General features: G+C 45.3%; 1 protein-coding gene across 1 annotated transcript; it reads right to left on the bottom strand.

Moving 5' to 3' along the window:
- Positions 1-5,014: 5,014 nt before the first annotated feature.
- Positions 5,015-13,154, bottom strand: LOC115952294 (uncharacterized tatC-like protein ymf16). The gene is given in 3 exon segments (XM_031069399.1): positions 5,015-5,612; positions 5,614-6,458; positions 12,795-13,154. Coding segments are annotated over 3 exon segments (1,242 nt in total). The 3' UTR covers positions 5,015-5,575.
- Between the last annotated feature and the right edge of the window lie 316 nt (positions 13,155-13,470).

The raw sequence follows: 13,470 nt of genomic DNA, 5'->3' as shown, positions 1-13,470 counted from the left end.
TTGAGGCCCGAGTTCGAGAATGTTAGATCCTCAATTCAACATCGAGTTCCTCCACCAGACATTGAGAGAGCAGTTGCTGATGTGAGATCCGAGGAGACTCGACTTTCTCCCCTTTACTAGGTTGGGTGCTGGGGGTCGATCTTTTATTACTTAGGGTGCTTCAGATCAGGTTCTTGCAGCTGAACATGCTTCGGGTGCATCGAAGAAGAAGAATATGACTGGTGATTCTTCACTTCTTTCTTCTCTTCGTTCTCCACCTAAGTTCCTTATTGTTTAAACTGCAAACTCCGAACAATCCCCTCTAGCTAGTCTTGGTACTCTCTCTCGTTATCATCGAATATGTTCTGCTCTTTTTCATCTTCCCGCTCTCTCAGTGAATCTTCTTTCCGGCTTGAAATAAATGCTTATATTTCTCTCCTACCTCCTGTCTTGTCAGGATCTCATGCGAGAGGCCCTATGGAGTAAGGGGATTGGGAAGGACCATAGAGTTGGCAAGCTCTCTTTTTTGGAGAAACTTCGTTTACCTCAGTCTTTTGCCTTTTCTGCTGTGTCTGGTGTGTTCCCTCTACTCCCCCTTTTTTGTTGTGGCATCGTAGATTAGGACATGTCTTCAGCCCAAGGCTTAGATATTTTATTTCTACTGGAATGTTGGGGTCTGTACCTAACATTGAGATTTCTACTTGTATGGGCTGAAGCTGTTCTGACTGCCTTCTATTTTTTGAATCGAATACCTTCCTCTTGTCATCTCTGGTCTGTCTCTTTTTGAGAGAAGATTTTCTACCCCGCCTGACTATGAAAAGCTTCAAGTCTATCGGGAGAGGATGTGGTGGTAACCCCTGCAGCTTCGTCTAGAGCCGGGCGTCCAGCCATGTAAGAAGACTCACCCTAGCCACTATAGCGACCCCACCCCCAACTCTAGCTGAGAACCACCCTCCATCCACTTCCCCTTTTCCGTGTGCCCAAAAGCCCGCCCGCCCGGTTTATGAGCCCCTTTTCTGATTCCCTCACCCAATCTCATGAGAAGCAAGCCCAGCAGGCCCTGCCTTAACCTGTCCCCAGACAGCCAGCCTTCACCAGGCTGCTGGCATTGCTAAATGCTCCGCCACAAAGCAAGCTCTCCCGAATACGACAGATGCGGAAGTGGCTAAAGAAGTCGGAGGAAGAAAGTGGTTGGGCAACTGTATGCGCGAGGGTACATTATTAGTATTCTGGGAATTGGCAACATTGACAGAAAGGGGAAGAAAAGGAGGTAGGAATACGCTTTTTTAAGTGCAGCTATACTAAAGTAAGTAGTCGGCCTAACCTTCGGTTCCCGTAACCAAGTTTTTCTTTCTCACTACTTATGTACTTTTTTTGAAGTGTGGGGCAAAGGGCGCCCCCTATTTCTACTTCTAACTAAAGGCGAACAGCCGGCATTGCAAGCAAATAGAGAGCCCCCGCCCGTTTGAGTCGTTGCGAGCCGGAAAGCGTACCGGCAGTTTGAGTCGTGAAAGGGCCGCTTGCTTTATTATATTATTATAATTAATAATAGATATATAATATTCTATATATATAAACAATAAGAAAATCATTTTTTTTTTTATCCAATTCTTCATTCCTGGGAAGAGGAAAAAGCAGATAGAGCAAAGGCCTCCTCTTTCCGTCCGCTCTTCCCGAAGGGAGCGAATTGCATGTAGCGATTCGTAGGGGCTTATAGTTTAATTGGTTGAAACGTACCGCTCATAACGGTTATATTGTAGGTTCGAGCCCTACTAAGCCTACCGCCCCCTTCTCTTCACCCGATACAAGGCAGTCGAAGTCCCCGCCACCCTGCAGATCTCAATCTAGCGACGGCACCTGGAACCACACTGCTGCCGCTGCCCTTCGGGCACGCCTCCCGCGCTTACCACTCACCGACGCTCTTGCAGCATGCCCCCTTCGGGCAATACGGCTTTCGTAATACGCGCAGCGGCTGAGCGATAGCTCTTCGATCGCTATATTCTTGCGATAGCGAAGGCCTGGTTCATCCTCTAAGAGAGAGTAGATGCGAAGGTTCGGATCGAAGATCTTCGCGAAACGGCCCATGAATCTCGAGAATCGAGCGTGGGGCTTGAAGACCCTACCGCATTCCGGCCCCGGGGCCCTCCATTGGTCTTTTCTCTCTCCTCTTTCACCAGTGAGTGGTGAGTTTCCTTTTTCTCTAGGTGGGTACCTCTTGGATTCGGAGTTTGTTCCAACAGCTGCCACACATGAGATCCTGATCGTCTTCCTCCCAGTGTTGTTGCCTTCTGGGGGAAGGAAGGAAAGTGGGGCTTCCTTCCAGGACCGGAGAAGGTAAAACTCTGGGCGGGCTGCTGGGTTTCGCCTACGCTACGGTTTCACAAGATTGAACCTTTTTTGTTCAACCGAAGTTAAGGAGTTCCAGAGCACGAGGGAATGGGCTTTCATTCCCGGGACCGCCTCGTCTATGTACTCGGCGCCCCCCCCCCCCCCGATTGCTTGAAGATGCGCGCGCGATACGAGAAAGGGCCCCTGGGAGGAACCAATGAAAAGCTAGGGTAGAGCCTCGGAGCCGGCCCAAGCGAAGATCGGCACTCAAAGGCTTGAGGAGCAGCCCGCAAAAGGGAAAGCCGTGGAGACGGCAGACTCGCCAGTCAGGCACACCGTGAGGCTGACTACAGCGGACCGGGAGGTTACAATTCCTGTTTTCCTGTTTCAATTTCCGGGAGTGAATGTAGGAAGTGCAGACGGTGGATCAGGTGTGAACATTCAACCAAAGGCGTCTTGGGGATCGGCAATAGCTAAGCATTGTGGCCATCACGGTTCAAGCTATGTATGGCTGGCGTACAACCTACGGGCTTCTTAGCCAAAAGAAAAACAACAAAAAAGGATGCCTGGTTTGGTACCTTTAGTCCAATCTTAGACAAAGAGCAAGGAGGCGATTTGTTCGCTGGGCGCGATTCAGCTAGCCAAATCGCACTAATGCGATTCATTCGCCCTACTAGCCTACAGAGCAATTCAAACTCTTAGTAAGACCAGGGCTAGTAGGGCGACTCATTCTATTCTCTCTGAGGTCAGGTAGGTGAAGCGTCTAGCTTAGGGGGGCGCGTCGAATCGTTGAAAGGCCTTGGTGATTCTCCAATTTGGTAATCTGAAGATAGAAAACAAAAATGATTCCAAACTTCACTTCAATAGTCTCGTATTCATGCTGCCCCGACTCCAAACTCGATGTTTGTTAACTAAGCGGGACATTCCCAAACTCTTTTTTATCAAACTCCTTTCTCGTTCCCTTGTACAGCCCTTACCGGGCTGTTTTCATTATGTGTTCTTTGCTATGTCTAGGGAGGTTAGGAGTGAGTGAAGCCAATGCATACAAATAGACAGACCAGGTTCATCTTTTTATGTTGAGGTCAGTGCAAGTCTGTCTATGATTAAGAGTCTAGGTGGTGTTGAAGCTGGCTCATTCATGCTAGTCATCTTAGAGCTATGAGTCAGAACAATGTTCACCAACTCTTCCATAGTAATCTTGTTCATATATCGAAAAAGCTTTTGAATATGAGTTTCCATTGTTATATTAAAGTGTTTTGTCTCCTCCCCAAGGTAGCATTGCCGAGCGGGTGATCCCTGTCTTGTTTATCCAGCTAGCTTTTCCCCGTGGTACTCAAATTCTATTTGTGAGAGCTCCTTCGGTTCGGCTACTTTTTTTTTTGAAAGGTAAGGTGGGACCTTAAAACATTCTCAATAAAAATGCCTATCTATGCGCTGAGTTGAAGAGGGAACAAGTCCCACAGAGAGATGATAAGTGGGAGAAAGAGTTAAATGAAAATCTCTTCTGGAATGGAAGACCTCCCATCCACTGACTACAAGACTGCAGCCTAACACCCGAGTTAGCCTGACGGTCAGCTAAATGAGTCGCTTCCCTCTTCACATGATGAATTTTAACTCAACATATATTGAGAAATGTTTTCTCAGGAATAAAGCATAGGCGCCAAGGTTATTGATTATTACCATTCGCCCATCTAATCATGTTAAGAGAACCCCTTTTTTGTTTGATATGATGACTTGAAAAAGAATCAATAGTTTGGACAAAACAATGGCCGTGCTGGAGAGTTTCTGCTTATGCAAAGGTTGCATCTTTTGATTCCTAGAGGAGACCTGTTCAATTCCACATGACAGCACCATTGCCATCTCTTATGACCCCACCATAATCCGAATTCCCGGAGTCGCCTTCCCTACTCCTTCCAAGTTCATCTTGATGTGATTTGAAGAGGAAATTGCCACAAGATTGAGATAGATATGTTTGAATTTTCATTTTCAAAAAAAAAGTAATGCAATAAGACCTCGTCATGTTCATCCTTACTAACATCCCATACAAAAAATGAAATCTTTTTTATGGTCTGGATATTTTTTCAATCACCTTAACGAAGAAGGTGGACTTCAACCGAGCCAGCCCTTCTTACTTATGAAGTGGCTATGGGGATTTCCAAAGGAAAAGAAAAAGCCATGGTGCTCATATTTGGCTGCTAAGTACCTCTTCCCATGGCAAAAATAGATTGACCAACCTACGTCTAAAATATCCTGCATCTAGAAAGGTATTATTTGGTACAGAGAGACTTTCAGGCAAAACTTGGGTTAGACTTTGGTTGGGTAATGGTAAGCGGATTCGCTTCTGGGATGATGTTTGGCCGTGCCATTCTCCTCAGAGATGCATGCCATAATATATCAATTCACAAGGTTCTCATGACCTCAAAGTGATAGACTACGTTCAATATGAATGAGAAAAAAGGATTTCTCTCCCTATTCAACTGCCCATCCAAGAGCATTTGGCTTCATAATACTTTTTTTTATAGACTGCATAAATCTTATCTTCCAGCCGGAAAAAAATATCTTTTGGCAGCTCAATCTTCACGGTAATAATTATGCCAATTCTGCCTACAAATCTCTTCAGGTGATCAAGCGGGCCCCCTTTTTCAGTAGATGAGATTAGGATGAAAGTATATTATCTCAACGCTTCTTTTCTCTGGCTTGCTCTTCCAAATCCAATTTTGGCCTGCGGTAATGTAATCAGGATTTCATCTCCTAAATTCTTTTTTTCTATGAAATCTATAAGCACTTCTGCAACCTTCTCTCTCTCCATTGGTCTTTCCCTAGCGCTATTTTTTTTTACTTCTTTCAAAGGGGAATGAAGGCCTTCCTTAGAAGTTGTCGCTCGATCGAAAGGATATAACACATACGAAACCTTAGCTTCGCTGACTTTCTGAGGTATAACCTTCGCCACGACATTAGTGGCTTAGCTCTTCGCGCTTCCCGAAGGCTTTTTTTTTATAGAGAGCGAGTAAGGGGGCGGTATGGAAGATTGGTCCGCTCCGCAAAGCTGAGCTTTTCGGTTCGCTCCCCTATGTGGTCGGCCTTCTTACCAGTCTGCCTCCTTTCTCTTGATGGAATATAACAATGCCCGAGCTCCGGCTTTGCTTGCGTTCTTCACCGGCGCTCGCCGGATGTATCACTCATCCCGCTCCTAAGGGAAGGAGTCTTCTGTGTGTTATAATCTTTATGGGAATGAATCGCATATGTTGGTTGAGAATTGCTCGGGAATTCATTGATAGTGACTTTGCCAGGTTCTAGGGGGGCTAATCTTCTTTTTTGTTGATCGAGCCGCTTTCCCTCATCCCACTCGTCCAGCCCTCTTCACGAACTTGTACAATCGATGCCACAAAGATAGCCAACTCGATTATCGAAGAAATAAGGAAACAGGCGACGATTTGGCACCAGATATCCGGAGGTGTGGAAAGAGCAGCTGTGAAAAGCGGAAAAACCATCAAAAAACGACGATTGTTCGTGAAGGTTTCTACAGAAAGACCCCTTAGTTCTGGCAAACGGATCACAATTACAGGTACCTGGGAGCATACCGATGGAATGAACGAAATACGAACAGTTAACATAATATAGTCATAGATCTTAGGTTGTAACTTGATCATGAGCGAATTTGTTGATGTTGCACCCACGAAGTATAGAAAGTGCCAAACATTGGGAACTACCCGGGAAGGAGTTAGGAACAGGAACAAGGAGAAGCGAGAACCACTTAAATAGAGGAATCTATTGTATTTCGTCCTTTGTTCTCCATAGCAACTGGGGATCAAAAAGCACCAAATTTGATGACTTATTAAGGGAAAGACGAAGTAAGAGCATGCTATTGAAGACGTTGCAACATATGTCGGGAAAGCCTCCGTTGATTGTGTACAAACAAAATACGAGTCAAAAGGCAGGGTAAGAAGGGGTTTAGCTAATGGAGATATTAACTCTTCCGGGAACCAGTAACGCGTAAACCATGTCAAACCAAGACCGATCAATATCCGAACGGAACGGATTCGAACTTCTCCTAGAATAGTTTCCAATGCAAAATGAAATTCATAGGATATATATATGAGTAATTCAAAAGAGAAATAGAAATCTTTTTTCACATTTTCTTTTTTAAACTTCTGAAAGCTTGTTCAGAATCTCCACCTTAAGCTCAAAGCGGTCCTGCGCCTCATAGAGATAGAGGGACCGCTGTAATACTTCGTAGGAGGGAGTTCTTTCGCCCCCCAAGAGGCGCCTTTGTATGGAGCAAACACTGTCCTCCTCCTATATAACCTGATCAAAGGCATAGGGATAAGGTGAGACCCTTGGGGAAGGCGGCGCGGCCTCGGGTTCGGTTGAGTGCGTGGGGGCGGGTTGAGAGTCGGAGGGGGCCGGTTCACCAGCCGCGGGAAGCCTGGCATCCGTCTGCTCGTGAGCCAGATGAGATGATGATGCTTGGGCGTCGTGCTTTCCGCCCAACGAAAACACATCGTCGATATCCCGCTCCCGTGGCGGACTGGCCGGGGCTCTGATAGTAGAAGAAGACGATGATTCTTCCGAACCAACCGACCAAATGAAGGGAGATTTGGAAAACAAAGTAAAGCCCAACCATGAAAAAGCCCAAGTAATAATGATATGTCGTAGCTCCTTGAGATATAACATTATTATAAAATAAATAATGAAATAAAGAAACTGAAGAAGTCTCTTTTTTTTATTTCTCTGCTCGTTTGTCATTCTATGATAGACATATTTGAAAATGAAGATTAAGGCCCATATAAATAAGAAAATGAAGAAGAGTAAAAAAATAGAAAACATGAGTATTTCCTAGATACTAATGAGAAATCAAACGATGCCGGGTATTCCGTGCATCTATCACAAGGGGGGCTTGGGACTCGAACCCAAATCTTCCACGACCCCCCACGAATCAGCAAAAACGAAGCTACCAATCCAGTACCTACTTTACTGAGCCATTTAGTCAATGACAGATCCGCTTTGGCGTACTACCAAGTTTCACGTTGGCATGTGACACTCTCCTTCCTTGCTTTTTCATACGCTTGCTGGAGAAGGCCGGTGAAGTGCAGGAATGCTGTATGACCGAACTCGAACTCGCGGGAGTCGATCATCTACTTATATACTACGACATTTGTTTGTTGACCCAATAAGATGATAAGATCATGATAAGAAAGGTATCATCATAGATATGAAATAAATATCTATATCTCTTTAGCATGTTATGGCCTGACATCCTGATCTTTCTGAAGGTTTCATCCTTCGAATTCTGAAAGTACTGTAAGGCGAGTGGAGCGAAGGAAGAAGCTCTTACTCACTTAAGGGTAAGGCGCTAATGCCACTAGCTTGCTGGCTTGTTAGAGCAGCTAGACTGGCACTAGCTCCTAGCGTTTTTCAGCTGTATCCTGTGATCTGAAATGTGCTGTCGGAAGATAGCACGATACCCTTGCCTGGACTTTTTTTATATACCTAAGAAGCTGTGACATCTGAAGAATGCCCGATTTCATATGTTTGAACCATCTCCGTTGAGGAAATAATCTTGGACCCGGAATAAGAACTATTTAAATCAGAACTTGCCTGAATAAAAGGTTCCACAACTTTAAATAACTCTTCCATAGGAAACTAATCCAAATTTTTCTTACAATTCGCCACACCAAGGTGAAAGGATTCGAACCTAAACAGATGCGCTGACCAGACTGCGCTACACCTTGTCTTACCCGCTCACTAGCTCTTCGTCGTTCGCCTCACCTCACTGCCGATCGCCGCGCTCCTTATCTACGCTAAATGTCCGTACCTTACGTTCTTTTTCGCGAAGAGCGACCTCGACCGACCGAACCAACGCCTTATCAAACATACTTTGATTTTGTCAAGGCTCTCGCGGGCAGCCGTACATGATACCCGACAGTTTGCACCCGCCTGCGGCGAAGGCCTGGTCAATCGTATACGATCATAAAAATCGGAGTCGCTAACACCCATTTTGAGTTGCCTCGTCCTTAGAGTCAAGCTGGATCTTCATTCTACGAGAAATCTGCCTGCTGATTGTTCAAGTGGGCTGCGAGCGAAGGGAATAAACCCCGAGCGGGATCAGAGGGCACCTCCCTCCAAAAAGGGGGGGGAACTCTGAGTCCACACAGGATACATGACCGACACTGAGCACTGCAGCAGCGAGCGGGTTAGCCAAGCAGCAGCTTCTTACGGGACGACTAAGTGCGCTGAAACCAACCTGCGGTTGGATAGCGACTTCCTGTGCTAGTAGACGCTACTTTACCCCCCCTTACTGGAGGACCCGAATGAAGCCGCTTGGCAAGAAAGATTAAAAAGTTGCTAGATTTTGCTCTGTCGTATTGTCTTAATTTCATTTATTAATTAATTCATTCCAAGCTTCATTCAATTATCTGTCTCGACAAGCTGAATTTTTATAGGTGTTCAGTTCACAAGCTTCACCCAAACGATTTCACTCAAATAGGTGCGTGACTCTATCAAAGGATGGAACAGAACTCCAGTTAGCTTTAGATTCTCCTAGTGGTTGATTTGTTGTCAGCATTAGGGGGTTTTGATTACCCTTGTGGCACCTCTGGTGGTTGTCGTTGATGATTTACCAGAGACTTCCACACTTATTATCCAAGGGGCTGACAATCCCTTGAATAGTAAGGCCTTGGCATCTACCAAGTGCCCTCCTAGGCCTCACCATGAGATGAGGCCTGTGGGTGAGATCGTGTGTGGTCTCAAGTTAATCACAACTCAGGCCTTTGTCTGGGGTAGGTTAACTAATGGTTTCCTGGGTGTCTTGTTAAGAGCAGACATCCAGGGGTGCAACAGAACCTCGCCCAATCCCTTCCTGGGATAAAGAGGCGGAATCTCCCTCACCCTATATATCGACGGACTGCGATTACAAGACCGGATTCACGAACTTCAGCAAGAACGCGATTCTCTTTTGAGACAAATAGAGCAGCTCCCGCTAAGGGGTGGAACCGCGCAGGATAGATGAAATTGGTCGAGTGGTCTTAGTTGAAGATGTGAGATTGCACGTGTTTATGGATTGAACGAGATTCAAGCTGGGGAAATGGTTGAATTTGCCAGCGGTGTGAAAGGAATAGTGTCTTGAGAATAAGAATGTATGTAGTATTACCATTCCCCCGGGCGAAAGTAGTTCTTCTCCTCGGGCTCTACTTTTCTATTTTTGACTAATGTAGCCGGAAGAGTTTGCCAGGATGGCTTGGTAAGCAAGCAAGCAGGCGCAAACTCCCAGTTTTTTCTCTTCTTTCTTTTTTTTATTTCATATTATATATATGATAAAAATGTCCTTCCTAAAGTCAGGAATGGCGAGACGGGGAACTAAAGAGATACCTTTAAGCCATATTAATTAGTCCAACTCTACTATCTCAATAGGACTAAAGCATACTTCCTTTAGCTGCTAATAGTAGATCAAGGACTTCTGCTTAGAGTCCTAAGAAGAGTAAGAGCAAGACAACAATCTTCCTTCTTTCTCGTATATACAAGTCTGCCTTAAAGGGCTGTCAGTAATAGAAGGAGTCTTTCATATAAGTCCTTGAGGCAAGACACATTGGGTCATTCGGTCACTCACTCCCACTTGAAAGAGCATTTAATGAGGATATCGCTCGGGCCCCCTCCAGCTCTGATTCTCCTCTGCTCACTAAGACCTTGTTAACCTTCTCTCAAGTGAGTGAAGTGACCAATGGAATGGGTATTGGGCACGAGGGAGTACTCTTTTAGTAGACTCCTGTAACTCATTAAGGAAATTAACCCTTGTTTGCACAAGCACGAAAATAAGAAATCTTTCTTTTTGCCCGAAAGCATACATAACTCCTTGATTAACTATTAGCAGCTAAAGGATAAAGGAAGAAGGCGTAGGCACGGAGCGAATAGAATCATCTTTTATGTAACTTCAGGGTCAACGGAGGCTAATGCACTATCTCCAGGCTATCGAAGATGAAAGAAACTCTTGAGACTAGAGGATACACACAGGGAACTCCCTTTTTGCTTGGCTTGACCATATAGGGCAGCTCCACTTCCAGTATTGTTGGAAGAAGCAGTGCAGTGTAAGCAGGTCAGTTTGGGAAGCAGTGAAGGAACCAGAGATAGAATTTAGGAATGCAGTCACGTGTCTTACAACATTAGGGCTTCTAGACTGTGAGGCTATTGAAAGGTACGAATTCAGAAGCCGAGAGCAGCAAAGATGGCAATTCCAGCAAAGGAAGAAGCGATCGAGTTGTCCGAATGAAAACCGATCTACTAAGGCCCTATTGAATTAAGCGGGAGAAAGCTCAATCGATGGAAGGGAGGAAGAGAACAGCTACTACAGCTGGGAAAGTTTCTTTGGATAGAAGGAGGAGAGAGGAAGGGGTTGGATTTCCTTGAGTTTCTTTGAGACCAATTTGACGGGCCTTCGCTCGCGGAAGAACTGGGCCGTAATAGCGAAGCGAACTCTTTACATAACATAAAGTGAGTCAACTTGCTCGATGTAGGCTTGCTCCTCTTGGCAGCCTTCTTCAAGTAGGCTTCTTTCTTCGATAACGCTTAGGAATTCCTAGAGACTGAGCAACTAAGTTGAATTCTATTTCTAGCTTTTTTGATAGCTATATATTTCGTAACTGGGCAGCCAGGTCGAGCGAACAATCGCATATGTAAAGAGGTGGGCGAAGACACACCCTGGATGGGCCTTTACTGAAGGAAGACTGTTGATCCCTTCGCCGACTCTCTTGTTGCAAACTTGTTTCATATTTCGAACTAGGGTTCCCATTTTTTTAGTGTAAAGTGAGCCTGAACGCACTTCATAAGTCTTGCTTGGTTGCCTGTGTTGCTGTTTCAGCAGCCTATTACCCATAAGGTGAAATCCATATCCCCATATCCCGAGCCTTGCTTATACAGAAAAATGACCCTCGACCCAGATACGAGCGCGTTGAGCTTTTCCGTGCATTCCGAAAGAAGCGACAAACTTACTCAATAGAGGTGAAAAAAATCGCTTTTAACGCGCGTTTAGCAAGCCTTTTAAGGACCACAAACACAAAAGCCATTTGCTTCTCGTTAAGAGAAAGAAGTTCCTAACGACAACTGATATGTTGAAGCAGGGCGGTAGGCGAGACAGGAAGGAGCCTCTGAACAACCTGATGAACCGCGCTAAGTGTGCTTTTCTGGCGTCTTTGAGTTTATGTTATAAGCCAACCTTTTCTGATCCTAGTTTATAGTAGGGCAAAGAGTCCTATGCCCTCTATTCTGATGATATGGATTCGACTTGTCGGGTGATTTTTGAAAAGTGAGTTGTCCCTCTTCGGAGTCAAATTCTGGTTTGGATGCAGATGATACTGAGACATCGCTTGATGCTGAGGGATCGGGATACTTTGTTTCCAGAGAACCTGGATCCTTTGGTTCGGGAAAAGCTGCTTCACGCTCTTGCCTCGGTTGCTTCGCAAGCTTGCTTTGCTCTAAGTTGATCTCTTCTCTTACCTTGAAAAGGAGAGTTTCTGCTCCTCGACCTATTCTTACTTTTGAAAGGATATTAAACCCATGCCTTACGGGGTCCCCCGTGGATTTGTTTTACAAAATATTGTCTATGCCTACTTCCTTGTATTTGAGAAAGAAAAGTCTAGTGCTTTCTTTCATTGTCTATCTCGCCTAAGGTTTCTGTTTTGGTCGACTCTACGGTTGAAACAGTAGGTGGTGCTGCGTCTTTATGGTTCGGCTTTTGATGCCTCCGTTCAAGACTCACACTCCTTGGCGGACTGGAACTTAGTTGGAAAACTCAAAAGCTCTGGCTCGAGCTACGCTATGGCCCTTTGTGCAGCGGCATTGCGTGAGGGCCTTTGACGCGCCGCACCAGCTCTTCCTTCCCCACCCTCCGAAGTTACCCGTGAATCTCCCCTTCAGATCTTACCACCGAACTGACCTTCTGTGCTCTTCGAAACCTTTTCCGATTCGACGGAATGGTAGTTTTTTTTTCAATCTCGTTTAAGTAGGTGAGAAGTATCAGGCTTTCATCCGATTTGTTGTGGATTGAATGATGGATAAACCAGCAAGTAGGGTCTTGCCTAGGTTGAACATGCGCAACTAAAGGGCATAGCTATGTAAACGCAAGGTTTGCTCCAGCCTATGAAGGGAAATATGGTCCCAGACCTGTCTGACCTACCGTTAGCTTTGCTAAAGCAGTACTACCAGGGTAAGGACAGGTGGCATAGCGCAGCCCTCACCCATGTGAGTGACTGGACACCACATCTCGACCAGCTCGTCCCAACGGAGCGAAGAGGCCTCCTCAGCGCGAAATCCTGACATGAATACAAAGAATTTTTTGGGTATTTCAGAGGAGCCCAAAGGCGCTCTCTATGAAATCCTATGCTCATGTCTTTATCCTAAGGGCTATAGAACTCTCTCTGGCAAGCATTAAGCCGTCGAACTGCCGACTCTATAAGCTTCTACGTGCTATATTCTCTTCGCCTAACACATTCAACTACCTTTTCTTGCAACGAGTCCGACTGCTGCTCTAATACAGTTTGTTTAGAGTCTCTTTTTATGCGGCTCCCCTTCCTGGGAGTCTTCTCGTTGTTGGAACCTCTTTTTCTTTTTGAACTGCCCGAGCTAGATGACAAAGCTGAGCTAGAAGGTACCTTTTTGATGCTATCGAAGTACCTCGCAATCTTTTCTTCCGTTGCTGGGAAAGTCTTCCTCGGAATATAAGTCAAAGCCTTGAAGGAGTTGTCTCCCCAATCTGACTCTGGAATAAAAACCTTGGTTATTACATTGTGGCCTTGACGGCAGATAGATATTTTCTGAAGAGTGAGTGCTGGCCTTTTTTCATATTGAATCACAGCCATTTCCCTCTTTCTTGGGAAGAAAGAGAGGATAACACTCCAGGGAACAAGCTTAAGCACTGATGCAAGCTGTCCATCATTAGATTGTTCTTTTGGTTTTATAAGGGCCGGAGCCTTTGATAAGCAAGAAGCCAATGTTGTAATTCTTGAGGATGATTCTTTGAAGCAATAATTCCATAAGCAAATACATGAGACTCTTTTACTTTCAAGCTCCGAAGAAGACTGAAACTGACCCCACTTTCATTGACTAGTAAGTGATAGCTGTCAGGTTCGCAGAATGACCGATGAAACCAACTGAATCCACTCTCGTGACATGATC

This window comes from Quercus lobata, chromosome 1, assembly GCF_001633185.2.
Source record: "Quercus lobata isolate SW786 chromosome 1, ValleyOak3.0 Primary Assembly, whole genome shotgun sequence".
NCBI classification, from domain to species: Eukaryota; Viridiplantae; Streptophyta; class Magnoliopsida; order Fagales; family Fagaceae; genus Quercus; species Quercus lobata.
Note: the sequence above shows the minus strand (reverse complement) of the source record. Positions and strands in the feature narration are given on the sequence as shown.